This window comes from Embiotoca jacksoni, unplaced genomic scaffold, assembly GCF_022577435.1.
Source record: "Embiotoca jacksoni isolate LCO1_2020_lvr unplaced genomic scaffold, fEmbJac1.0.p SCAF_7, whole genome shotgun sequence".
NCBI lineage: Eukaryota > Metazoa > Chordata > Actinopteri > Embiotocidae > Embiotoca > Embiotoca jacksoni.
Genome location: NW_027185425.1, coordinates 7,406,056 through 7,432,468, shown reverse-complemented (window position 1 = coordinate 7,432,468; position 26,413 = coordinate 7,406,056). Strand labels below are relative to the sequence as shown.

At 40.0% G+C, this 26,413-nt stretch overlaps 1 protein-coding gene across 1 annotated transcript in view; it reads left to right on the top strand.

Moving 5' to 3' along the window:
* The window catches only part of gabbr2 (gamma-aminobutyric acid (GABA) B receptor, 2), a 179,009-nt gene extending 152,813 nt beyond the window's left edge, over positions 1-26,196 (top strand). Inside the window, exons 14-19 of the mRNA XM_069175712.1 lie at positions 11,032-11,142; positions 12,578-12,802; positions 13,060-13,242; positions 14,058-14,187; positions 19,386-19,503; positions 22,364-26,196. Coding sequence (XP_069031813.1) covers positions 11,032-11,142; positions 12,578-12,802; positions 13,060-13,242; positions 14,058-14,187; positions 19,386-19,503; positions 22,364-22,529 — 933 coding nt within the window. The 3' untranslated portion in view covers positions 22,530-26,196. The remainder of the gene's footprint in view (positions 1-11,031; positions 11,143-12,577; positions 12,803-13,059; positions 13,243-14,057; positions 14,188-19,385; positions 19,504-22,363) is intronic.
* The last annotated feature ends 217 nt before the right edge of the window (positions 26,197-26,413 follow it).

Here is a 26,413-nt window from a genome sequence, read left to right as displayed (position 1 = left end):
AGCATCCTGCTAAAAGAGAGAAAGCTCTAAGGAAAATCAGATTGAGAAAGGGGGGGGGGGGGGGAGGGAGAAATACCTGAGGGTGATGTGATGTGTGAGAGAAACTTGTCATATCAGATGGCTTATCCTCAGTTCTTGGTGCTTTCCATTTGTCACTGAATCAACCAGGCTTTATGAGCTTCTTCAGAGCTACAAATCCTGATTATGGGCCTTCAGATAAAGAATGACACCCAGGTGTTAAAGAGGTGTGTTTGTGTAGACTGCATGGTTTCATTTTCCTCGGATAATGGGGAGGGGCATGTGAGCGTTCATTTCCACAAATCCTGGACAGTCGAGTATGATGTCTATGCATCCTGCATAGTGAAAGCAGCATGTTAGCAGAGCAGCGGCCTCACTGTTCCTTCTGTGTCTACACAGGATACATACAGGCACAATATTGAGTGTACGTCACCTCTATTGTGGCAGAGCTCAGAGTCCGAAATATAATCACTGACCATAAAATGGAAGACAATACATCTTGGGCTGCAGTTACATACATAGACAACCTGTGTAGCTGATATGTCTGTTCTGTGAGACACATGACTTTGATGATGCTGCTGAAATACCTTATGTATTGACAGGCTATATCTTCCTGGTTTTTTTCACCCTCCAAGTGATAGAAACGAGTCCGTTTTTGAAATCCAAGCATAATTAATAACACTAACATGGGCATATTGTATCATAAGTTTGCTAACAAGGTAGACTAAAGCTGTCAAATCATTTAAGAGGCGTTTGTGCATGACAGTGTTAACAGCTGGATCAGATCCTGAGAAATATAACTCTTGTGGTGATAAAGATGTCAGCTCTCCCCTCTGACAACTCAGCAGCTGGGTGAAGTGGGCATATTTAGAGTTTCTAAAAAATGGAAGTTGGAACAATCAAGTGCCCTTCTCCATCAAGGTTAATTAATTGTCTTGTTGATACATTCACATGAATCCACCGCTGTGTACAAACCCAGAGGAGAAAGATCAATTCCACCTCTGCAGCGACGTACTATCATAACTCCAAAGAAATGTACCCACCTCCCAGCAGTATACAGAGCTCATTAACAGTATTCCCACCGCCCAAGAAATACACGGAATTGCCCAGCACTGTACAAACTTCCATAATGATGCACCCGCCTCCTCCGCAACTGTGGCAACAATGACATACGGCAGTTACTCCCCACATACAGCCCTGAGCAGCGCAGTGTGCAGATGGGCACGTTCATGAAAGCCTTCGTTATGACAGGGAGTTATGTCAAAGATTCGCAGCCATAAACGCAGTTGGAGCCTGTGATAAGAAAAGCCTGAGCTCGCAATCTAGCAGGCTGCCAGGCTATACCACGCATTTGCATATTCTAATGAGCCCAATGTTCAGGGTTAGCCGCTTACACTAATGACGCGTTTAGCTCTTAATAAATCAGTTAAGGCAGTTCGCTGCTGGAGCCCAGGGAGCTGCACCCATGTGTGTGTGTGTGTGTGTGTGTGTGTGTGTGTGTGTGTGTGTGTGTGCGCACGCATATTTCATTACAATACAGCTTTATGTATTACTTTGTGTGTCATTATGCTGTCATTTCATGAGAATGCATAAGTAAGTGAATAAGTCTCAGCACTTATCTACTTGCTTCTGTCTTAGTGCTTGTGCCATCACATCTGCTTTTTTTTAGTCCATACTTTTCATTTAAATGTGTGTGTGTGTGTGTGTGTGTGTGTGTGTGTGTGTGTGTGTGTGTGTGTGTGTGTGTGTGTGTGTGTGTGTGTGTGTGTGTTTGCATGTCTTTTGCGCGCGTACTTTGTGAATGTGGAAGGGGAAGTATCTTCTGTTAAGCTACTTTGATGTGTCTTCTTTTGAAGTTATGTTACGAGCAGCTAGCCAGAAAAAAAGATTTTGTATTTCTCCACCTTCTACCTCTTCATTCATTTAAAAACTTGACCTGCCAATATTCTCGGTGTATTCTACTATTTTACTTTCTTCGTATTTCATCATATCTTTTACGGATTGCTCTTTGCATTGCATTTGTTACTCAACTTTCTGTATATGTGCCTATAATGGAAATAACAAGACTGATTAAAAAAACATGTAGAAATAAGTTTCATACTTGCTGAACACCTTTCTTATATTCTGTTTCAGAACACTTGCAACAACACCCAAAACGTATCAGACTTTGAAAATGAATTTGGTTGCCACCTCTGCTGACAGGAGCACGGTACTCTGCAGTAGACATTTTATTACAGAACTGAGATTATAACACTTCTGTTTACTTTGATAGTGAGACGATTTGAGCATTTTTTTTTTCACTTCGCAGCCATCAGATGATGGTAAAGACACAAAAACATGATTCTCAGGGGAAAAAAATAAACTCAACACACATGCGGATACATCAAACCCTATTTAATGGTACAGAATAAAGCATGTTGAGCAACCTCTAGTGGAAACAGAAGAAGAAACAAGGACAGGCTCCTGTCCATATCATAAACACAATCATTAGTGAATAAAATGAGAAAATGGACCTTTAGCCAGCGGTTAATTTCGCTGCATGACGCTCCAGTTTGTTTCCTGTCTTCGGGCACCAGTAGGTCAGCCAGTTATCTGAACAACATGGAGTCAGCCCTTTGTCAAAACATTACTGTGCCCTTTTCTTGCAGAGGAGAACAACAAGGGGGGGAAAAAAAAATTCTTTCACAATTTCATCATGCCACTGCCAATTTGGCCCAGTGGTGGTTAGAAGGTCGTTGGGCCATGGTTGTATCAGAGGGATTAGTCCTCAAATGGGATTACAGGCTTGTATGGAAAAAGGAAGAAAAGGGGGTGGATGCGCAAGCAAGCAAGAGAGCAGAAATATTTAAATGCAGACAGACACATTTAAGTAAAGAGATAATTTTATCTTCATTAGTGGGCAAGTGGATAGGAAAGGGAGGAGACTGTTTTAAGAGAGATGGAAGCTAAATGGTGAGATGTGAAGTCTGTAGTTTAATGAAGATTAAACTCAGAATGATTTGTAAGAGTGTATGTACAGTATGTGTGGAAGTGTCACATAGAACAGTTTAATCATGTTTCATTCTGTTTTATTTTTATGTTTTATCTCTTTATTTCTGCCCCTATCTTGCTCTCCCTCTCCCTCTCTTAAGTGAGCCAGAATAATGTAAGTGAAGATGCAGTGGTGTGGAATATCCTCATCACCCATCTGGTGTGAGGAGGACACACAAGCCCTTTCACCAAGGCACACACATACACACGCATGTACAGTTAGACAGTGTTCACAAACAGTGGGATGGCTGAGACCCACATGGCTCGGAGTGCCAGCAGCGTCTTGCTGCCCTGCCACCATGGCCCCTCTGCATGTAGGTCAGCCTCGGCTGGGGGCACATCACGCCTACCCTCCTTCGCTCCCTCTCTCCCTCTCTCCACCTCCTCCATCCCTTCCTCCAACCCTTCCTCATTGGGTCCCTGTATATTTGCTCATTTGTCCATTTAGAGCCATTCAACTACTCAACAATTAGGTAATAAACTGATAGCAGTTGATGCGCTACAGATCTTTGAGATGATTGAATGAAATGTCACAAACAGTATAATATTGAGAAGTGAAATGTCCTGACATTGCTTTTATTTTCCTTTCTAGTAAAATACTGAAGGGGAAACATGAGGCGACTGAATAAACGTTATTCTCTAAATGATTGGTTTGACAAAAATGATTGTTTTCAGTCATTTTTTTAAATGCTGTATGATTAAAAGCTTATCTGACTTTGTGAAAAACAAATTAAAATTTTAAAAAGTAAAGGGAGAAATATTTTATGAACAAAAAGTTATTTCCAGATACTTAAAAAAGAAAAAGAATGAGTTCCAAAATCATTTCACAGAGGGGGGCTGAGCCGATGATGTGAAAACATGTAAGATTACTGATTAATCAGAGAGAATCTTTACAATCACTGCGTCACAGAGCGTCCCAAACAAACCCGCTGCTATAGATGCCGCAGGTTTTTCTTTTTTCATTGGTCTACTCAAGTAATGGCCACCCACAATACCAATCCATGGTCAATTGAGGAGGTGAAGATGTTCCTCTGTTTGGCTGATGACAAAAAGATCCAGCAACTGTGTCATGTGGAAGATTGTGTCACACCAGTTTCATGTGGGACCGCATTAAGGGGATTCTACCTACAATAGAAAATGAAATTGAGAAAGTGTTTTAAAAGTGAGTACCGTCAAGTTTAGTGGAGCTGGCATTGGCAATGAAAAAAAGGGTCTTAAATTGAGCCTGAAATTATCAAGTAAAAAGTCTACCCAGCGGGAACTACGCTTTGCTGATTTTATTTATACCTTTTAGACCCTGACAGGAGACTTTTTTGCATCATCTGCTATTTGTCATCTGATGTTCAAGATATGAGCGTCATCAAGTGATAGAATCAGGTGCTTGGCTGTCATTGCACACACGCACATGCCAGCATCTGGAACAGAGAGAATCAGCCTTTTATTAATCTCATCACCTCTGTGGGGAGGCTGAGGTGAGATTCAGAGGGAGATGTTTTCAGCATCATTCTATTTATGGCAGAATGACTGTTAAAAGACTTGTCAATATGCTATAATTACTCATGGGTTTATGTGTAAAAAAATTTAATTAAAGAACCCTCAATAAGTATGCAACTTCCTGCATTTATAAACCACAACCTTCTGGCTGCTATTATTTTAGATCAACATGTCCATGCTGCTGTAACTAGTTTACAGTCAACTCCCACATCAGGAAAGAGGTATTGTCATTGAAGCTCATATTCCTTTTACAAAAAATTTCTCTGATTAGGTTTTTCACTTTTGTTGGCCCAAAACCTTGAAGTGCTTTATTACATTGAAATCGAATCTGTCACCACAGGTTGAAACACAACAAACATATAGTCTTCATATTCAAATTTTCTCACCTGCGGATAAATAAAGTGTTGAGTCCTAACGAGTTTTAACTCTCAGATGTTTGAGCTTGTACAGAACAATGTATTGTATGTTGAGGGTTTGACACTAGACGGCTGTTTATTACTCTCTTGAAAGTGGGAAGTTGTGACATCACAACTAGTTTGGAAGTCAATCCTGGTCCGACTATGTCCGAGTGAGGTGTGGAAACTGGGAAGACTGTATTTCAATCAGTCAATCCTGGTCTGTGTGGAAATTTGGCAGGCATTAAAATTGATTTGTGGAAAAAAGGAAATCAAGCACAAATTAATGTTTGTAACTTTTACTGTTGTTACTGTGAGCCAATAAGAAAAAAAATATTTTCGTCCTTTCGTCGAGGTTCGTCCTCTCTGTCCAACCAACTGAGCTAATCATCCACCGTGTCGTTCTCTGAGCCGTTTGTCCAAAGGCCATTACTGCTATTCAAAATTTCATTGAGGTGTGTGTCATTGAGGAGTGCTGGCTGCTTCTCAAATGAGTTCCTACAAATTAGTTTGGCACCAAGAAACCTTTTATCTTCTCATCTGTTTGCCCTCTGTGGTCTTGATGTGTTTTCTTCCCCCACTTTCCTCTCCAAGTTTCTTATCCTGCGTTTCTTTACATTTCTTCATTCATTCTTGAAGTACCTCCATCCTTTTCACTCATTCTCAATATGATTAATACTTGCATTTGCTATTCCTGCTTTCTATGCTTTCTTACTATGACTATAAACATAAATACATTTGATAAACTCTTTTTTTACAGTGCAGTGGATCTCTTCCTCTGTTTTCCTGTATGAACAGTGTGTGCCACACAGGATAATGTGTTTGTGTGACTATCAGACAGCCAAACAGTTGGCAGAGCTGGTTTCCTGGGAATCAGCAAACCATGATGCCACCCACTGACGTTCAACACATTACCAATCACAAATCAGAAATTCCAGATGGGTTTTGTATTATTTATTATACTGGATAAAACATTGCCTACTATGCTGAATGAAATTTCAAATAGCCATGGGCATACAAAATTGTATATAATTTGTTCCCAGAGAAATCACAACACAGTAATTTTATGCAGTGTTTTATGATAAAACTTTTATGATTTTCCCTGAGGACAAAAGAAATCTTTTGTGGTCTGTTTTCTTCAGCAATTCCCATTTTCACTCGCCCTGCACTATTCTAGATGGTTTTCCCTCTGTCATTTTTCATCACAGTCATTTACTTCTTCAGATACAGATATAAATTGGTGCTACAGTCCAAAGCTCCACCCACAATACCCATCTTAGTCCTCATCTCTCGCTCCTTCCTTCACCATGGTGGAATCTCCTCTGTTGTAATTGCCAGCATGAGTGATGGAGTGTTTCTGTCACTGTTTGCCTGATAGCTCCTCAATACACACACACACACACACACACACACGCACACACACACACACACACACACACACACACACACACACACACACACACACACACACACACACACACACACACACACACTCGCTTGCACACAAACAATCAGTAATGCGCACACACAAGCCCAGTCACATAATGTACGTGTGGAAACGTTGGCACCCACAAAGACATATGCTCTCACACGTACACACATTTCTGTAGCTGCAGGTGACAATGAATGACCTCCACATTTTCTCTCTCACATGTTGGTCTATCTCTCCTTGCTCTCCAGTAGGCCAGAGGCCATCATGTAATCAGTGAGATCGATATCTAGAAACAATCCCCGGCAGCTGAGATTGTGGAGTCAGGGGAAACAAAAAAATGCAGGATTTTCTACTGTATGTGTCATTATTGACTCAGTGTTTTTGAGCATTTGAATGACTTGAAAGGAAATATGCCAGCATTTAATGTGGGTTTAGTGAGTTAGCCACAAATCAAGTTTCCAAAATTTTCTAAACACTTCATAAATTTTAAGTTTCTAAAACAGTTTACTTTCATTTAAGGCACCCCTTGGTTTCTAATTAATTCAGGCTTGTAAAGACTTCAAACTCTCTTGAGATAGATAATTAATCACAATGAACACATTTACAGCCCACTTTTTACTTTATTATAAAGGTCCACCATTGTTGCATGGTAACTGGAAGCTTGACTTTGCTGAACAGCATCCTGTTCTCAAGCTTGGTCATAGGAACAGACTTAATGGGCAGTAATAGACATTTTATGCAAAACCTGCGCAAATTAGATTTTTCAGGTGCCAACTCTGAAGTCTTAGATGTCAGATTTTGACTATTGTTTCTCCCACTTGTAACAAGCCGGAGATTTTTGAAATAAAGTGTAGTCAATTAGCTCAAATACATCCAGTCAAGAATGAAAAAAAACCCTGAAAATAATCAACTTTTATCTGTTTCCATCTTTGCAAACTGTGAAGTGAGTTTGTCCAAACAGCCATATTGAAAAACTTCCACTTTTCCATAGCTCTTCCTAATGTATTCATTTGCATCCCTACGCATTTACATGTATGTCTTCCATATAGAACTTCTCCTTCCCGTCAAGGAAATGGGATCAAGAGCATCTATTTCTTGATCTATTCTGCTTTTATGCCATTCATTTCACCTTCCATCGTTCCATCCATACTTCTTGCTCCTGTCTTCTTCCCATCCCACCCTTTATTTATTTCTTGATCCCTCTTCTCTGTCACTCCCTTCATCGCCTCATCTCAATCCATCTCTCCATAGACAGTCTGCCAGCACAGTGCCTGCTGCAGCCCTCCCAGAGTGATCCCGTTAGAGGGCTAATGCTGTGAAAAATGACAGTGAACCGGCACTTTTACCGCCATCACCACCACTTTGGGGCCGCCTGCTGCCTGCAGCCCTGTTGCCTGGCAACTCCCCAGACAGCTTTTCTCCAAAAGGCGAGAGCTCCTGTCTGCTCTGCCGCGATAGAGACCCAAGCCTAATAAGCATTATATCTCATTTTGTCTTATCATTTAGTTGTTAGTGACACAAGTTTGCTTGGAGCTGTGAATATGCAAAGAGCACTGATGCAGAATGTGTCTCTCATATTGAATGAATATAATGATTTGCAAGAAGTGTGACTTCGTGGAGCATTGTTGTTGGAATAAGAGGCTGCTCAAGCAAAAACATAAATATACATAAATAAATGACGATGATGCAGGAAAGCTGTTCAGCAGAAAAGAGTTGAAAACCTCTGACCCCACTGCAGAAACACGCTGCGAACATATAATTAACGTGGTACTAAACCCACTGCCTGTGAATCAAAACAAAACTCCATATTTTTATAACAAATATCCAGAATTTGTTCCTATCTACTTTAAAACCAGTCGGTATTTCGTGGCTTGTTGTTCCTTCAGACTTTTGCACTAATTACAGTTTGGACCAATAAACAGCAGTTTGACAAAACTGAAGGAAAAGAATAAGCGGAGAAACATTTCAAACACAGACGCCTTCACTCAGGACAAAATGGGTCACTGAATGTCGAGGAGTAGCAATGAAAAGTTATATCAAAGAAGATACATCAATATTCTCTCAAGAGCTTCACCAGTGATGGGTTTTAAAAAATATTTTGCCCATGAAAGCTTATTACCGCCGACCAACGTTACCACAAGGAACACTTGTCCTTTGTAGTAAATCCCCCTTATGAAATCAGTTTCATTCAGCTTCCTGTTTTGTGAAGTCTGACTGTCCATAATTATAGAACAACTGATCAGACATGAAAAGAATCTCCGCAATTTAAAACGGCCTCATTTAAGCTAAACTCACTTTCAAGTCTTTGCCCAAAAAGATCATTAATATATTACAGTACTCAATGTACATGTACCTCTCTGTTCATATTCAACTAGTCTTCATGTTGATGTGATGTTATTCCATGTAGGCATCTTGAAAGTGCAACAGAAATGTTACAAGTTCTGACCTAATATGACAAAAATACATTTTGTCTTTAAGAAACAGATGAAGCCAGAAAAGTTATTTATTCCAATGGAAAAAAGTTTTTTGTTTGACTTCTGGAAGGCAGGACGGGTAGAACTTCATCCTTCCTGCTACACCACAATTTGTAGAGTCTGATGAGGTCAGCAGCCTGTTTATATTGTCAACCAAAAATATAACACTGTATCACTTCCTGTGAGCAGAGATGAATCCTGTGACCTGCTACTGCCCAGAGATTTGGCCAAACCAGGACATCTTATGCATAATTGATGGATAACTCTTTTCCTGCTCAGTCCAAACACATTACTTAGGCTGAAAATAGGTTGAAGTTACCTGTAGCTGTATGATAAAAATGTCATGCTTGAGTCTTAGTATTGCTTTTCTGTACTGTGTCAACTAATTGTGGTTCCTTGTAAAAAAAAATAACCTGTGTGCGTCATCTCCTGCCCCACTTTCCTGTTTCCCCCTCCTTGGTGGCTTTTAAAGCAGTGACACAGTTCTATCAGTGCTTCACCCAAAGCTAACCAGAATCCAAAACTTAAGTCCCAGAATATTCACAGATGTGAGTGACATCAACCACGTGGGAAATCTCAAAAGGGGTTACAAGAGTGCTTTGACAAAGTGTGTGAACTCACTGCCACCAAAGCAATCCTCACGTTTTAATGTGTTTCTGTTTTGAGACATCACAGGTTTTGAAGGTTGTGGAAAAGTTGACTCCACATCTGAGTTGTGTTGGGGGGGGGGTTCCACTTGCTATGTTGTTGTGGTGTCTTTTAGCAAACTGCGTGTGATGTGTAACTGTATATGTAATCCTGCGTGGAGCTGAATGTTGAAAGTGAGAAACAGCGAGTGGAAGCCGGATAAGGAACACCTGTGAAAGTTGTATTTCCAAGGCAGAGACGTGGGAATTAAAGCCAGAAATCTGTACTTTAGTAAAACACATCAACGATAACCAGGGGTTATATGGGATGGGCCCATTTTTGTTCATCTCTGTTGGATGAATCAGTGCAGCTCCTTAGGCACCAATTTCCCATTTAAAGTGATGATCCTATAGAGAGCCACTAATGTAAACCCATCAAGGTCATAGAGGAGAGCCTGAATAGCTGTAATCTCCATTAATGTGAGCCGAATGGAGAATATGCAGGTCAGAATGACTTGTGCAAGAGGTATTTTGTAGCACCTAGTGGGATGTGTGTGCGTAGGTGTGTGTTTGTGAATGGTTGAGAGCATTCACATGAGCACATTAAACCGAACACAGTGTCTTAAAGGAATTTGATCATAAACTGAATCTCAAACACTGTACGGTAGATGTCTGTTCACAGAAACATACACTCACACACCATCTACTGACACATTAGACATGTCTTATTGTAAATAAGCCTGAAGAGAAACACACACACCTAGAGAATAGCATGGCATTATGCCCAGCCTCGCCCCAGGTGTGTCACTGGTGCGGCCTCAAATGAATCCATGCATGCCAAACTAATGCTCTTATTAAAGACTTTTTAAAGCTCTGCCTAGCAGAGACAGTGGGGGAGAGAAGAAGGAGGTGATGTGTTTTAGCGTATTAATAACCACCACAGGTGTTAATTTGTCCTGCAAGTCACCTGTTTCATGAGCAATGGTGAAAGACAAGTGGAAATGAAAAGAAAGCTTAAAAAAACAAAAACAACGTAGAGACAGGGGCAGGATGGAGAGATAGGAGAAATAGCGTGACGGAGACTGAGTAAGAAACAAGAAAGAAAGGAGGAGGTGTAAATCACATTAATGAATAAGCTTCATTAGTTGTGCCCATTAGCATCCTAAGAACAGATTAATTTGACTTCATGTGACTTTGGAGAGGCCCAGTGGCCATGATGGGAAACAATTTGACTACACACCTGGATGTCTGATCAGACACCCTTCAGTCACAGCAGCAGTGGACAGTCTTAATGGCCTTTGTTCCTCAATGTGAAACACATGCAAAGAAAAGCTATTGTGGAAACAGTTTGTGGGCTGACAGAGGATCTCCATCTTTTTGAGCTCATTAGCTACGTTTCTCTGTTGAGTTTATCATTCCTCACACCGATGCTGCCTATTTCATTGTAAATGTAAATTTGGCCCTCACTTGAGATTATTTATTCATTATAATTAAATAATCAAGTACTTCTGTGGGTGTTGTACTGAACTATCTTCCTCTGTGTTTGTTTGTGTTGTCAACAGGCAGACCCTCAAGGAAGGGACATATCTATCCGTCCCTTCTTGGAGCACTGTGAGAACACCCACATGACCATTTGGCTGGGCATCGTCTATGCCTACAAGGGACTTCTAATGGTGAGAGGAGAGAACCCAAAAACACACCATATGGTCAAAGTCTGGACACATACAGTAAATACACACTTACACTTTGTACGATATGATTGTACTATAAAAATATATTCACTGATGATCTTTACAAAAGGTGTGCCAATATGCATTCTCAGGTATAGCACTACTTTATGGTCAGTAGTCATGTCTTTCTTGGTGCTACCACTACAATTTTTCAAAGCCGGACATTTTTAAATCTTACATTTACAGGCTTTAATTAATCACAGTTTACTTTGACATGGTCACTGGAGCAAGGATGGAACCTTCTGTTACTTGAGGCTATCTCTATGAAAAGATGTTAATGGGAATACAGATGACTCCACATAAACACTTATTCACTCTCTTGCCAAGAGTTAGATGAGAAGATGCATATTTTTGCAATTTTTGCAATTAATTAAAATTGATTTTTTTTTTTTTTTTTTTTTTTTTTTTTTTTTTTTTTTTTTATACAGCCCACAAATAACACATTTGAAACATGCTAATGTGCTTGTTCTAAAACCTCAATGAAGTCAGGGCAACTGTAAATTCCACAAATGTCTCCACGTTTACAGTGAAGAAAAATATAAGAAGTGAGACAGCAGTAAATCATCTTAAGCAGATTCAAAGAATGCAAAAGGTTGACTGAGTAAAAGCAAAATCCTGCCAAAATATTATAAAAACAGAGATGGAAGGAGGGAGACGATGGTGGAGGCACAAGTTGAAGTGTTTTGATGTAAGATAATAAGACAGGAACAAAGAGGTGTGGCAGTAGATAAAGTGTGAATAAGGTGATTGACAGGAGCCCACATCTGTATGAGGCATGAAGAGGGACAGCACAGGAAAAAAAATCTCGAAGGCTTGAGTCATTCCTGTTTACACACACACGCTCACATATGAATACACACATTTCACGAGTACCTGACATCCATGTTCACATGCTCACACTCCTGAGGTGCTCTAAGCCTGGATAACTAGTCTTTTAATTCTTCTGTTGTTATTCCACTATCTCTTTTAGACTCTGAATAAACAGGCAGGCCACCTCACACACCACACGGTGAATTATTGAACATAATGCTGCTGCAACTCCAATGTTCCACCAAACAAAACAATTCAGCCTCACTAAAGATTTTACAAGCATGAAACTGTCTGCTTTAAATTGGTCTCTTTAGGTTTTTTTTTTCCCCTACTTTGTAATGAAGTTTATCTTTATTTGCTTCTTAAGCGTTTCTTTAATCTAAGTTAAATTAAATGTCTTCACAACCTGAAAGTCAACCAAGTATTTCGCATCAAACAACAAACACTTAGTAAGTCAACCTCCTTTATTGTTTAAAAAAACAAAACAAATTAAGACTCGCAGCAGGAAAATGAAAACGGTCTAAACTGCTCTCAAACTTTATGACTCTTCCTCTCTTTTCCGTGACAGCTGTTTGGCTGTTTCCTGGCGTGGGAGACAAGGAACGTGAGCATTCCCGCTCTCAATGACAGCAAATATATCGGCATGAGTGTGTACAACGTGGGCATCATGTGCATCATCGGTGCCGCTGTGTCTTTTCTGACCAGGGACCAGCCCAATGTCCAGTTCTGCATTGTAGCACTGGTGATCATCTTTTGTAGCACCATCACACTCTGCCTGGTCTTCGTTCCCAAGGTCAGTTTTTGTATGAACAAGGTGTGTGTGTGTGTGTGTGTGTGTGTGTGTGTGTGTGTGTGTGTGTGCTTGTGCGCCTGTGTATGTGAGCACAAGTGGTTGACCCCACATTGACATAAATTAGAGTGCACACTCACCCACCTTACTAAGTCCTAGAAGCTAAAAATGCAGCGCAAACAGTTATGTGAAGCTATTTTAGCCCGTGTAATTTTATCCCAAAGTGCAGCTGTATCTAATAGCCATAACCCCTCTTCCAGTTTATCAGCATGAGAACAAACCCAGACGCAGCCACCCAGAACCGAAGGTTAAAGTTCACCCAGAACCAGAAGAAGGAAGACTCCAAAACCTCCACGTCCGTCACCAGCGTCAACCAGGCCAACACTTCTCGGCTGGACGGGCTTCAAACTGATAACCACCGCCTCCGCATGAGGATAACGGAGGTCTGAGCCAGTGACTTCACCCTCTCTACTTCTTTTAACTATCGATCATCATTTTACAAGACAGAACAGCAGTACAGCGGGTTGTGAGGTTTTTGATTTAATCGTGGGAAGGAGAGATTTTAAATGTTATTAAGGGTTTAGCAATTGAGCAAAAATTCAATAAGAGAAGGAAGAAAGAACAAATCATTTATCCCCACTGAAGCTGAAAAGGAAGCCAGTTCATTTTTTAGATATCAGTCGTTTTATTAAACTTGTATTAAGTCATGTTAAAAGCATCTGTAATCACAAGACATAGTGTTGTCACCAAGCGGGTCTTTGTGCCACGCGTTACATTCACTGTAACGTACTTGTAAAAAAATTCCACTTATATTGATATAGAGTGACAATTGAAAAAATCCCTCAGCACTCACCTCAGCTTTCCAGCCGAAGTGTCAGAGATGAATTCCTGCTGTTGTCCTTGCTTTTGTTCATGACAATTGCAAATAGGGAGCTGTTCAGACACTCTTGTAGGATGAGTAAACTTGTTATGTCTTTGGCAGGCAGCAGTCTTTTACATTCTTTTCTGCATTTGGAGATGTAAAAAAGGTTTTTTCAGCATTTTGTTACAAAATGATCAAACTCAACCCTGGGTAACATTTGGCTGATAACCCCGTAGCCTATTTGAGATAGGCTGTCTGTGAATATTTAATGAAAATCTGATTAAATAAAATACAGTTTCATAGGAAAGTTTTTGTGCTTTCTCTACTTTACCATCTATTATAACCACACAAAAAACAGTACAAACTAACAATAATTCTGTTTTTCTGTCTGAAAAGTTGGACAAGGAGCTTGAGGAAGTGACCATGCAGCTGCAGGACACCCCGGAGAAAACTCCCTACATTAAACAGAACCATTACCCAGATGCCAATAACATCCTCAGCATACGCAACTTCACAGATGGCAAAGGTGAGAAACTGGCTGTATGTTTACATGTAACCAGGACTTTCGTTGGTGTCGATCACAGTCTCGTTAGGCTATCTGTGTGTCTTTGCTCATTGGAGACCTGTGTTTCATAAATTTGTTACCCTAGGAAATATTCCATATCATTAAAACATTATTCAGACATGGATGCAAGAAAGAGTCAATTAAAATCATGTGAAGTGGGAGAAAAAATTATAAAAAAGTAAATGTTTTGTTTATAGAACCATCTATATTTAGCTGATGCTGGCCTCTTCATCTGTATGTGTTGGGCAGTTTTGACACTGTTGAAAAGCCTGACTTCAAGAGCACAAACTGCTTCGCAATGGTTTGACTTACATGGAAAATAAAAATAAAACATTACTCCTGGTGACCTGTCAGATGTTTGGTGAGTTTGAAGTACCAAACATATAACTAACTCCAGCGAGTGATTAAAACGCTTGTAAAACCAAAGCTTGAACATATTTTTATACCTGTGCACTGTTCAACCGCATTGCGCTCAGTGGTGCCACTGCTGGCAGAAAACGTTATTGCAACAGTCTACAATTAGACCTCATGATGAATTTGTTTAATTAAACTGATGTGTCTTAAAATACCTGAATGGAACAGGATGGATGAATTAATGCACCTCAGATGTTGCCGTTCAGTGAGATATAATTAAGTTATCTCTGTTTATTTTTGAATTACTTTGTTTTTGAGATAATAAAGTACATTTCAATGGTCAATCATAACATCCAGTGCTGGAAATGGTATAAAATTCTAAACTTATCCTCTCATACGTTATCTAATTCTAACTCTTTACTATCTGTAATACTGTGTTTGCATATTCAGTGGCTTTAGTAAAGGATTTGAATTCTGCTCTCAGAGCTGCCACGGGAAGGAATATCTTGACATTATTTTTTCACTGCGCCTGTCAGCTGCAGGTGAAGAAGGGACACAGGAGTGCCTGTGACATCTATAATGAGTCATACGATTAACTACAGTAACTGAATACTCCACTGCTGTTTAGCCAGTTTTACACATTTTGTAGTCACGCCTCATCAACTCATGCTCATCAACACCTTTATTATCAAGCCCAGAGTGCATCTACACATTATTTTCTACATACTTATTTGGTGTTTGGGGTGTTGTTTGCTCTGTCAGGGCCATCTAGAGATAAGAGTAAAGAAAGGTTAAGGAGCAGTTCAGGTGAGCCATCAGTGGGGCAGACAAGCTTATGGAAGAAGTATATTATCAAGTGCTAAAATATAAAGATATATGTCACATCAGGTTTTTTTTTCCAGTCAAGAGAGTGTGTGTGTCTATTTACCCTTCTAACTTCTCCCCAATGCATGCTGTTTAAATTAGTGCCGCTGTATCTCAGACTTTATGAAGACTGCTGCTTCAAATTGAATCAGTGAGTCGTTACAGCCCAGCAGTATCACTTTGAATTAGGCACCATTTAAATAGACCTAGAGTGACGGTGATGTACAGCAGCAAAATCCAGCATGTCTGACGCACACGCCAGCACAAAGCCGCTCTCAGGGGTGTCTAATGGATCTGTCTGAGTTTTGGGAAGGTAAAAGAGAAAAACAGCTGCGCTTGTTCTGCGGATTGGGAGCAGAGCGCGGTGGAATCATCCGAGAAGTTCCTCATCTGTGAAAGTTCATAGTTATGCAATGAACCGATGGTACTTAATGAGTAAACTCACAGATCAACATTCCTAATGCTTCTTTTTTTGCTTTTGCTTGTTCTCTGCTACTCATCTTTTGCATATGCACAAACATAAACACACAGTAGACACACACACACACACACACACACCCCGTTTCAGTCCAAATAATGTCTGGCTTTAAAATTAGATCAGATTATTGGTTGATGTGTATGTAATGGTACCAACACAACAACAGATTTGATTTGAAAATATGTTTGTGGGGTTGTGTTGTGTTGTGGTGATGGAGCAGCTCAGTGTTGTGTTTATTAGGGAACACAGAGAGTGAGAAGTTGGTGCCAGGATTATTTTAATTAGTAGATCATTAATAAATGAGCTACCATCTGTGAGGTTTTTGACCTCCTTTTATTTTCATCCTGTCAGGAATCCCAACCAGAACACTGCATCATATTTGTCAGCTGTGGGATTTCTTACAGGACCTGCTATGTAACTGCTGTGGCTCAGAGTATTGTTGGATGTGTTGTGACAACGTATAGATTTCACACTATATTTTAATTTTTTTTAAAGATCATGAAAGAAAAAAGAAAAAGTGTGGCGAGCAACCCGGAAATAATTACCTTCTGTAAAATCCTCACATTTTCCATTTTTCAAGAGTGATGTCTCTAAAGTGCTGGCAGCAGCTGGCAGCTGGCACCAGGCTCTCCTTAGTGAACTAAATTCAAGTTGTGTGGCTCATAGAAATGAATCTATTTCAGACTGAATATTTGCATGTGCTCTGGTTATGCTGTCAAGGGAGAACAGCAACCAATATAGTATATATGTCGAAGACTTCTCTGTATAAATATTCATTTACAGAGACACATTTGCAGAAAGAAAATCATAATGTGGCTATCAATCATTTAGAGAACCTAATAGTTATACTTTCAAACATGTTCAAGCAGTTTGTGCAGAAAGAAGAAAACTCTGCAGAAGTAAGGTCCTAAAAAACATTGAGAGAAATGAGTGCTTTTATTTGAGTGAATGTTACTTACAGGCTATATGAAAACCCCAGTCTGCATATAAACTCATTTTAAGCTCTACCAATTTAATTACTGCTTTTTAAAAATCATTCAAAGAGAAATGTATCAGCCTGTAGGTTGCTGAAATGTTCATGGTAATGATCTCTTAAGGAGGGAGAAGGTTCAGACAAAGAGAGACAGCACATTAGGTGTTGCTCGCAGTCATCAATCTGACACACATTATGGCAATAAAATCGCAGGTCATTAAGCCTCCTTTAAAGATCACCAGCATATAAACTTTTCCGAGCCTCAATCTGCTTATGCCATGCTTGACGGTTATCATCCTCATCACTGGCTCCTAACTGTAGTCATCAGTATTCATAAGAGAGCTGGTCTAAATGTATTGGGGGGCTGTGAATGAGTGGCTGTTATAAGAGAAGAACGCTGTGTCAACAGCGATTACGCTCACTCACAAGGGGTGAGAAACAACACTCCACCTCTCTCTCTCTCTCTCTCTCTCTCTCTCTAGCTGTCTTCATGAATATGTACAAGCACATGGTGATGCTAGAGAACACCAGCCGATGACAGTTTAGGTTTGCTTTTGTGACAGATTGGCAGCCAAGGCCTGATTTTAGCCTGAGAAGTTCAAATTTAAAGAGTGTAAGTGGTCTAAGTATTATATATCATGTTTTTAACTGATCTGCATGTGCTGTAAATCTTTTGTACCCTACAATGGTAATTCTATAACTTTTAGACTTTTTTTAGGACTGTAATTACATTTGATTTATTATTGATTTATCTTTTGATTAATTAATTGATTGTTTTCACAAGGTAATGTGAGAAAGCCATTAAAATGCTCATCATTTTCCAGAGCCATAGATGGTGTCTTCAAATTGCTTGTTTTGTCTGACTAGCACTCTAAAAAACAAAGATAGTGGCAGAAAGGTGGAAAATGTTCACATTTGAGAAGAACATCAGATGAAATGTACCTTAATAACTGACGACTGTTTTGGCACATTCAGTTCTGACTGGTCTCAGTTGATTTTTTTTTTTCTGGAGGTTAAACACCATCTCCAGGACGGCAACGTTTATCAAAGACAAAAATATATTTGTAGTTAGCTGGGATTTCTCTCATCCATGGAGACATGGAGATTTTCCAAGTCTGGCATCATTGGGTTTTTGCATGTTCTTTGCTCGTTTACATGTAGAGTTTTTTTGAAAAGCTGCAGGGAGCTTGTGCTTGTTTCCCCAATACAGTACGCTGTTGTGTTAAACTCTTCAATTCCCCGAATCTCTACAACGAGGGTTTAGAGTGCAAAGTCAGCATGATAACTACATTACAGGGAAATACGCCAGGCTGAAATAAACTGGAATCATTTAAGGTTGCAGAAAATCTTGGACTGGCCATGCAGAGACTTTTGTTCTAAAAAATAAACTACTTTTTTTGTGGCACAAACACACATTCTGTGTCTGAATCTATAAGGAAATGTATAAATATCTATGGCGGTGCTTTTAAAACAGCTCAGAGATCTACTTTTTCATAATGCAAACCGGACTCGTCTACTCTAAAATTGTTCAGCAAGCTCAGATGTCCAATCGGGGCATGGAGTGCTGGGATCTGTGAACCGGGCCAACAAGTTCTGGAAAATCTGGGACAACTGGAGAGAAAACTGTAGGGAAAAAAGGAGCATTCTACTATTCTCCAGGTGCAGTTTGGGAAGACTCATAAGATTGTTTATTGACATTTTTGGTTACGTTTAGCCTTATTGTCTGCATCCCTCAGTAACATCAGAAGTGTCTGCCCTTCCTCTACGGATAAAAAAATGTTCCATCACTTTTTATTTTGTTTCCCTTTGTGCCACCTTTTGAATTTGTCCAGCACAGGTTACACTTGTGCACCTGTGCTTTTTAGATGTCATCCTTGATATGTGATGTGATGTGATTAAAGTATATAATCTGTGTCCTTTTCTGCAAAAAAGGAACTGACAAGCAGTCAGTCAGTCGGTTGACAGACATGGTTGAATTACTGCCAAATCAGTATTATGAGGAAGACTCAGTGTTTTTATATTTGTGCTGATTTTTCTTTGGCAACCTGTGGCCATGTTTACCTTGGTATGGTTGGTAAAGTGTGAATGCTGCTATTGATTTCTGCCGAACCCAAGACAGCATTACTTACTGACTTAAAATGATGTTCTGAGGTTTGGGGGTTTGCTTCCTGAAAACTGTGGTGCTGTTCTTCTGGATCCACATCAAATGTAAAAGACTTTCCACACCCTGGACGTTTATCATTATGACTCAAAATACTTAATTTGGGTCAAGTGTAAACACAAACTGCAGCAAACATGAAAACACTCTCTGCTCATTTTATCTTAGTGGTGTAAATTAATTTTATGCAGTAAAAATGCAAATTTAATTGACTCAAACTAAAATGAATCCCTTTCCTTGGTGCTACATGACATAATTAACTGAGAAGTGACGTATGACTGTCCATTTGACAGCCTATTGTATTTTTGATGTCTACACGTGTTTCTGTGCAGATGGAGAGAAGTCGATACTGAAGAACCACCTGGAGCAGAAACCGCAGGCGCAGTGGGGCTCCATGGATCCTTCCAGAATAAACAGAGGTCCCCTGGAGGATATCAACTCGCCTGAACAGTGAGCTCTCCCATTTCCTTAGCACCTCTCCCCCTGTGTCCCTCCCCCTTCCCTTCTGTCTTGTCAGCTTTCTCATCAGATGACACGTCACACATAGCGCAACCACCAGCAGCTCTCAGGCGGTTGCTCTAGCAACAGAGTCCTAGGAAAGCATGGACTGGCCCTGTACTTTTCTCTCCCACGCCCATCAACATACATATAACCACATAAAGTACTTGTGTATCTCCCACTATGAAGAACTTACTGCAGCTTACTTACAGTCAAACACAAAAACGTGAATGTAGCTGTAGCTGTAGTGAATTTAGCTCATTGATTTGTTGTCCCAACTAGTGAAAGAAGATGGTCACGAACAATCAAAACACTCGTGACAAATCCAAAAATGTATGTAGAATTCACTTTTTATTCATAAAGCAGCGAAAGCTGAGGGATGTCGACTTCATCAATAGGGAGGAGGACACTTCATGCATCATTGAGAACTCTTCCTCCCACACTTGTTTCAGCAGAACCAGGAGAAAAATGCAGAATGTAAAAGAACAGATGAATGGAGAGTGGGGGTGGGGGGGCACAGACAACGCCGGTACAATATTGTGGAGAGGGCAGTTCCTGGGAGAAGATGGATTAAGAGAAAAAGATGTTTAGATAGAAAAGAGAGACAGAGATAAGAAGAAAAGGGTGAAAGAAGGAGGTAGAGACTCACAGAGGCTTATGTAACCAGTGATTTACAGCTCGCATTGAAAGCAGCTCTGAAAATAGACAGGGAGGAGAACAGAAGTAAAGGAACACTTGGAGCTATTCCCATGCCACATGAATGTTTGATCACATGGAGGGAAGAGAGATGATGAGTGCCAGCAAGAGAGAAAGAGAAGAGAAAGAAGAGACCAATATGAAGAAGTTAGAAGAGAGTACTGAATAGAGAGAGGTAGAGCAGGATGAATACTTTATGACAAATCCAAAGTCACGCGCCAGGTTCATGTAATTGTTACGTGTAGCATCCGCGTCACGCCATACTCCAAAAAATACCCAGAAAATTTGAAAAAATTCCTTCATGAGAAAACAACACAGGATTTCCATCACAAGCGGAACAGGTCGGGATAACCGACTAGGCCTGAGGACCATTAATATTTCAGCATTCACCTAATTAAGTCATTTTTCTAGGTCTATTGCTGAACAAGCTTGAATTTCATTACCCCCCTCTTAATTTTTTACATAACTGCCATTTGGTTATGTAAGTTTCTTGCAAACGGCTGGCAGTGGTACTGGCTCTGGCGAGGTAGGGTGCGAACTGTCACACCAGGCGGAAGCATGAAATGTTCTTTTTGTCGGATGATCCCAGAAGCTGCGAGGAACGGTGGATAAGGGGTTTAGTAAGGAGAAGTGAAGCTGAGAAAAAGGGTGCTTAAGAATACACAGAAAACAATTAGAAAAATTGCTGAGGACTTGTAAGAACTATACTAACTTACTATTCTGTGTCTATTCTGATCTATTCTCCCTGTTCAGTTTTTCGCTCAGTATAGCTCAGTGTGATTACTTTAATACTCTGTTTACATCACCAAACGAAAACAATGAAAATTTGAATAGAAAATTGGGCATGTTTATTGCATGTGCCAACTTCAGGAAGACTGTCACAAAACCAACCATTGAGCTAAAATACAGCATTTTACTGAAGCTTTTCTATGAATACATCTGTCACAGGAACAGAAATATAGCGCTAATCCTGTTTCTAGTTTCATAATTAATTGGTTTTATAATTGATTTGTCATTGCAAAAAAACAGTTACCATGGGAAGATGGTGATGACATGACTGAGGCTACTCAACCAAACTCAGGTGGTGCACTCCAGTTGGTCATTAAGAGTCACTGATCTGACATCAAATCTATGCACAATAATTATGCATAAGCCCAAAACAAAACATGAAAGCAGCCGCTGAGTGATGATAAATAAAAGAATACCCTGCCTATCCCATATGATGCATATTCTGATCGATCATGAAACAGGCATTGTTGAGAGCATTTAAAGTCAGGTGCACTGGCGCAGAGCACCGCACATACAGTTGAACTTAGCAATAACAAGACATTAGATTTTATTTTAAATTCATACATTTCTTATAACTTACTGTAGCATTGGAAATGTTAATAGTTAATTATCTTTTTTTTTTTCTAACATCATTGCAAACAAATCTCCCCTGTATTTACATACTGTAGGCTATTATATTTAATTGTAAAGCAAAGGTAATCAACGTGGAATACGGCAAAGCAGCCCAACAGCACCAAACAATTTTATATTTATTAAGTGTAAATGCAGACATTGTAGTCACAAATTAGTGCACACGTTATATGGACGGGCAAAAAGGAGTGATGCAGAGGTCTGCGTGATGACTGGGACAATAGTGCAAGGGGACTAACTAACAGTTTAAAAATTAATAGCGATTTCTTTTTTTTTAAGTAACTACAACCTTCCCCTTGTCAGTTTTTTTTTTAAGTTTTCTATCCTTAATCACTGTTTACTTTCCAAAATCATGCTCTTTGCCTTGTCTTAACCATGTCAATAATTTAAAGAACATTACATGCAAGACAGGTTGTCTACTACTGGGTGCTCTGCAAAAATGAGAGCTTCTTATAAACCAAGGTGCATCAAAAAAAAAAGACACAAGGAAAATCCACGTAGTTTAAAATCATCAAATAGCCAACACTGTAAAAAGAAGAGTGATACATATTTATTCTGTGAGTAGTAACTGCAGCTTTCTGAAAAATATTGCATAAGTGCACAAATTCACAAAGAAGTTTGAGTCTACAGTATAATACAGTATTTGAGTTGGTATACTGAAACTTCTGACATTGTCCAACTCTTTTTCTACCTGCAGCATACAGCGTCGACTCTCTTTGCAGCTGCCCATCCTGCACCACGCCTACTTACCTTCCATAGGAGGGGTTGATGCCAGCTGCACCAGCCCCAACGGCAGCCCTGGTTCCAGCCCAAGGCACAGACACATGCCCCCCTCCTACCGGGTAATGGTCTCTGGCCTGTGAGCTTCATTTACTCCCCCACCTGGCTCTTTTCAGAGGAGACACATATGGTTCTTTTTTTCTACAACAAACAGACTGATATCATCAGCGTCTATGTGCGTATTTTGTCTCGGATCAAGGAGGACAGGGGGAGAAGAGAGGGAGGGGGGACAAAGTATCACTCCTCATGCCTCTTCACCCCGGTCTCTCTTGAGAACTGATATCCTCAGTCAGGAAGGGGTGGGAGGAGACAGAGTGGGTACTGGATGACCCTTAAAAACTCCCGTGATTAATATCCCCTTGTTCATCTGCTCCCCCTGCCCAGGCATATACACAGATGCACAGTCCAACACAGATAGATATATACAAATACACACACATGCACAAACACAGTGACACCCAATAGCAGAGCAGTGGTGGACCAGCCCTATTCTGACGTGTAGCCTTATCTGCTTCAGAGGGGATTGTCCGTTTATGTTCCTTATCTGTTGTATGTGTGTGCTCGTGACGACATGCGAGCTTTTCATTTAACTTGAGTATTTCACTGCTTCAGTGACTGGATCCCGGTTTGGAGACGTGAAATTTGCAAAACCCAACAACGGAAATCATCCGATTTACTGCCCGTCCCCTCCCAACCTTGTGCAAACATGTAAATATCATCATTTCTGACATTAATGTACTGTAAGCTTTGTATATGCTGTGAATGGACACTTCAATGGGTTCTAAGCGGGGAGGCAGGTAGGCATGAGATCTCAAATGAAAGCTTATAAAACATGGCATCCTACAAATTAGACATACGTATGAAAGAGATATAAATTTGTTTGTGTAACTGTTGATAAATTAGCTTGTGGGCAGCAAAGTAAGATGCATCAAAGTCTGAGTCACAGTACGTGAAAATGCACCAGGGCCCATTTCTCTAACTTGGTGAGATGCACATGGCTCTTTTTTCCACTTAAATTTGTATCACTGGTTTTCATCGGCGACTTCACATCAGACTTTTCGTAGGCCTTCATATTTTACAACTTATTATGTCCTCAGAAAGCATGTTATGTTATGCCTTTGACGAGGTTTCCAAGGCCGCGTATGTTAGAAAATAGAGCTAAAAGACGCCACAAGAGTGTTTCACAGTTGTCTTTTATGTGTGTTACATGCCAAGAAATGCACACATACAGATGTAACACAAGAGAGCACCTTATGAAGTCAGGTGGTTTTCAGACACGGCATTAGTGACGGGCCTGGGCATACTGATCCCCACAGACTGGTCTCCATAGACTGTTACGATGTCCATCTGATCTAGCCCTCACAGCTAACCAGCACAGTTAAGGGCGATGGGGGTGTCAATGGCACACGACTGAAATACATAAAACAACTTTGTCACAAGAGACAAAACTCAAGAAGTGATGGTGGAAAGGATGTAGGTCTACCAGTTCCACAGCTAGCTGGGATTAAATGGTTGACCTGAATTTCCATGCATGGTGGGAAAGACAATAAACACACGAGTTTCGTGTAATAAGCCCCAACCGACTGTAGCTTTCAGTTCCAAGACGGTGATGCTACTACTGCTGGTCACAATGATACAGCACAGACACAGGGCTTTCCTTCACAGATAATATTGTGTGTCATGAAAAATCACTTCACACTTAGCAACAGTGAACATACCTCAGTTGCTATGGAAATGTAATTCAGTGCCGCTGAACTTGGCCCAAGAAGGCTGCATTGAGCACAACGGTCATCGACAGTGTCGTAATTTTTTGTAAAACTTTCCTCATGCAGGAGAAAAAGCAAATGGGGACTACGGATAAAAAAAAAAAAAAAAAGAAGACTTTTTTATCGAGTGTGAGAAGGTTTGTTCTCAGCATATTGTTTCACCATTGGTGTCTTGGTTTTTAGTTTTTAAGGCGTTTGTCGAGCGCCGTGCCTGTTGTCTTATATTGTAGCCTGCAGGACCCACAATACATACATAGGGTGATAACTGCGCTGGCCCAGCAAACCACAACATTGGCCACACATTTGTAAATTGTACAACGTGTCATAGATTATTTTAAATTCCATGCCTTTGTGAATGGGACAGTTTTGAGAGTTACTTGGCGAAAGCTCCACTTCAGCCGGAGTGGATTTCTCCTGCAAGCTTGCTGTCGGATCACAAACCGTGTCAATCAGTCTTCAGTTGAAAGGCCGGTGGAGGACACAGAGCTGGAGCAGGAGACAAACTAGCAGAAATCCACCTGCAATCGAACATATCAAGGTGACTCCCTGTGAGAGCTCCTTTCCCCTCCCAGCCCCTGCCGAGCACAGACCTCCAAGGAGTCACAGCTTCTCCTGCACCTTTGCCAACCAGAGAATCACGGTCACTTGACGAATGAGTGAGAGACGTTGTCAGAGGGTTGGTTCTTCCTTCAGGAGAAAAAAAAACCAACCGCACATTTTATATATTACATTATATGTGATTGTGTACAATTCGCTGATACCCTGATGATGGTGTCCATGTATGGAATATTTGGTATTTGGCTTTCTCAAGACGGCATGAAATAAAATGTATAATTCACAGAGTTACCTCTGTTTTTGCAAATGTCGTGACAAATCCACTCTGTAGTTTCATCCTCTCACCCTGCAATTTGGTTTTACATGTATTTCCTCGCAAACCATGGGTTTAGGTTCCTTTAACCTCTTGATCAGTTCACACACGTCAATGCCAAGATTCTCAGTGGACAAACTCAACATCATCATATCGACTATGCTACTGGTTTAGCAGCTATTCACTGAGGGCAATAAAGTGAAGGTAGTAGCAAATGAACAATCTTGATAAACCATTCCTGGCTTTTACCAAATTATCAAATTACTTTTTTTCTAGTCCATCCAAAACACCAAATGCAGATCATCAGGTACTGTACCAGTCTTTTTTTTTTTTTTAATTGTGCCCTGATTTTTGTTCATTTAATTCATTTCCATCTATTTTCAACATGAATGACAAATTGTTAAAATGCAATTGTGGTAGGTCAAGGGCTCATAATTTCCTGTAATAAATAACATCATGCTGATGGTTTGTATTTGCCACAGGTCTTTTTGCCTTTTTAGTTTGAAGATCAAAGTGACATATACGTATATAATTATATCTTTGTATGTGTCATCATCAGGGTTTCTGAGGAACACGAAACATACATGTCCAAAAATATCACAATACGACGAATATATTAAGTGGAAAAACACAGGTCCATACTGTTACTGTTTTGTCAGTTTGATATGTGGTATCACATGGCATTAAGTTCAATTAAGAGTTTAAAATGGTAAACAAACCCTATGTTAAATGCAACATGTTCAAGAGGGGCAATAACTTGTTTTCTTATTACAGAAAGAATAGAGAAATATATATATATATATATGTATATGTAAAGATCTTTACGTACATTCTCATTTTTACGTAGGAAATATTTCACAAATATGCCGCAAGGATACTTGGAAGTCATTTTTTTTTTTTTTTAATTTACAGTATCTGTAACTATGTTATGTACAGATGAGGTCTAGATATGAAAAAATTGTATAAAATAAGTATCACACTTGGAACACCTGAACATGTTTTGGAGCCATTAGTTGTTATGGGGGGATTTGAAAAACATTATTTTTTTGTTGTCTGAATGTTATGGACAGCCTTTACTTTTCACATCATCGTTAAATAAAGTGAGACTGAAAATAAGGCAATGTTTGTTTTATCTCCACGCATGTTTTGGCTGTAGTAAAGTCACTGTGTGATAGCTTCGGTAATGTTGATTTAAAGGCAGACACTCCGTGAAGAAATCAATCTTTTTAACAGGAGAATGCCTCGTGCCGATGCAGCAAAAACAAGATGTTCAGTACATGAAAACACTATTTGTCAGAGTGCACTTAGCATACTGAACCACCATTGTCACCAA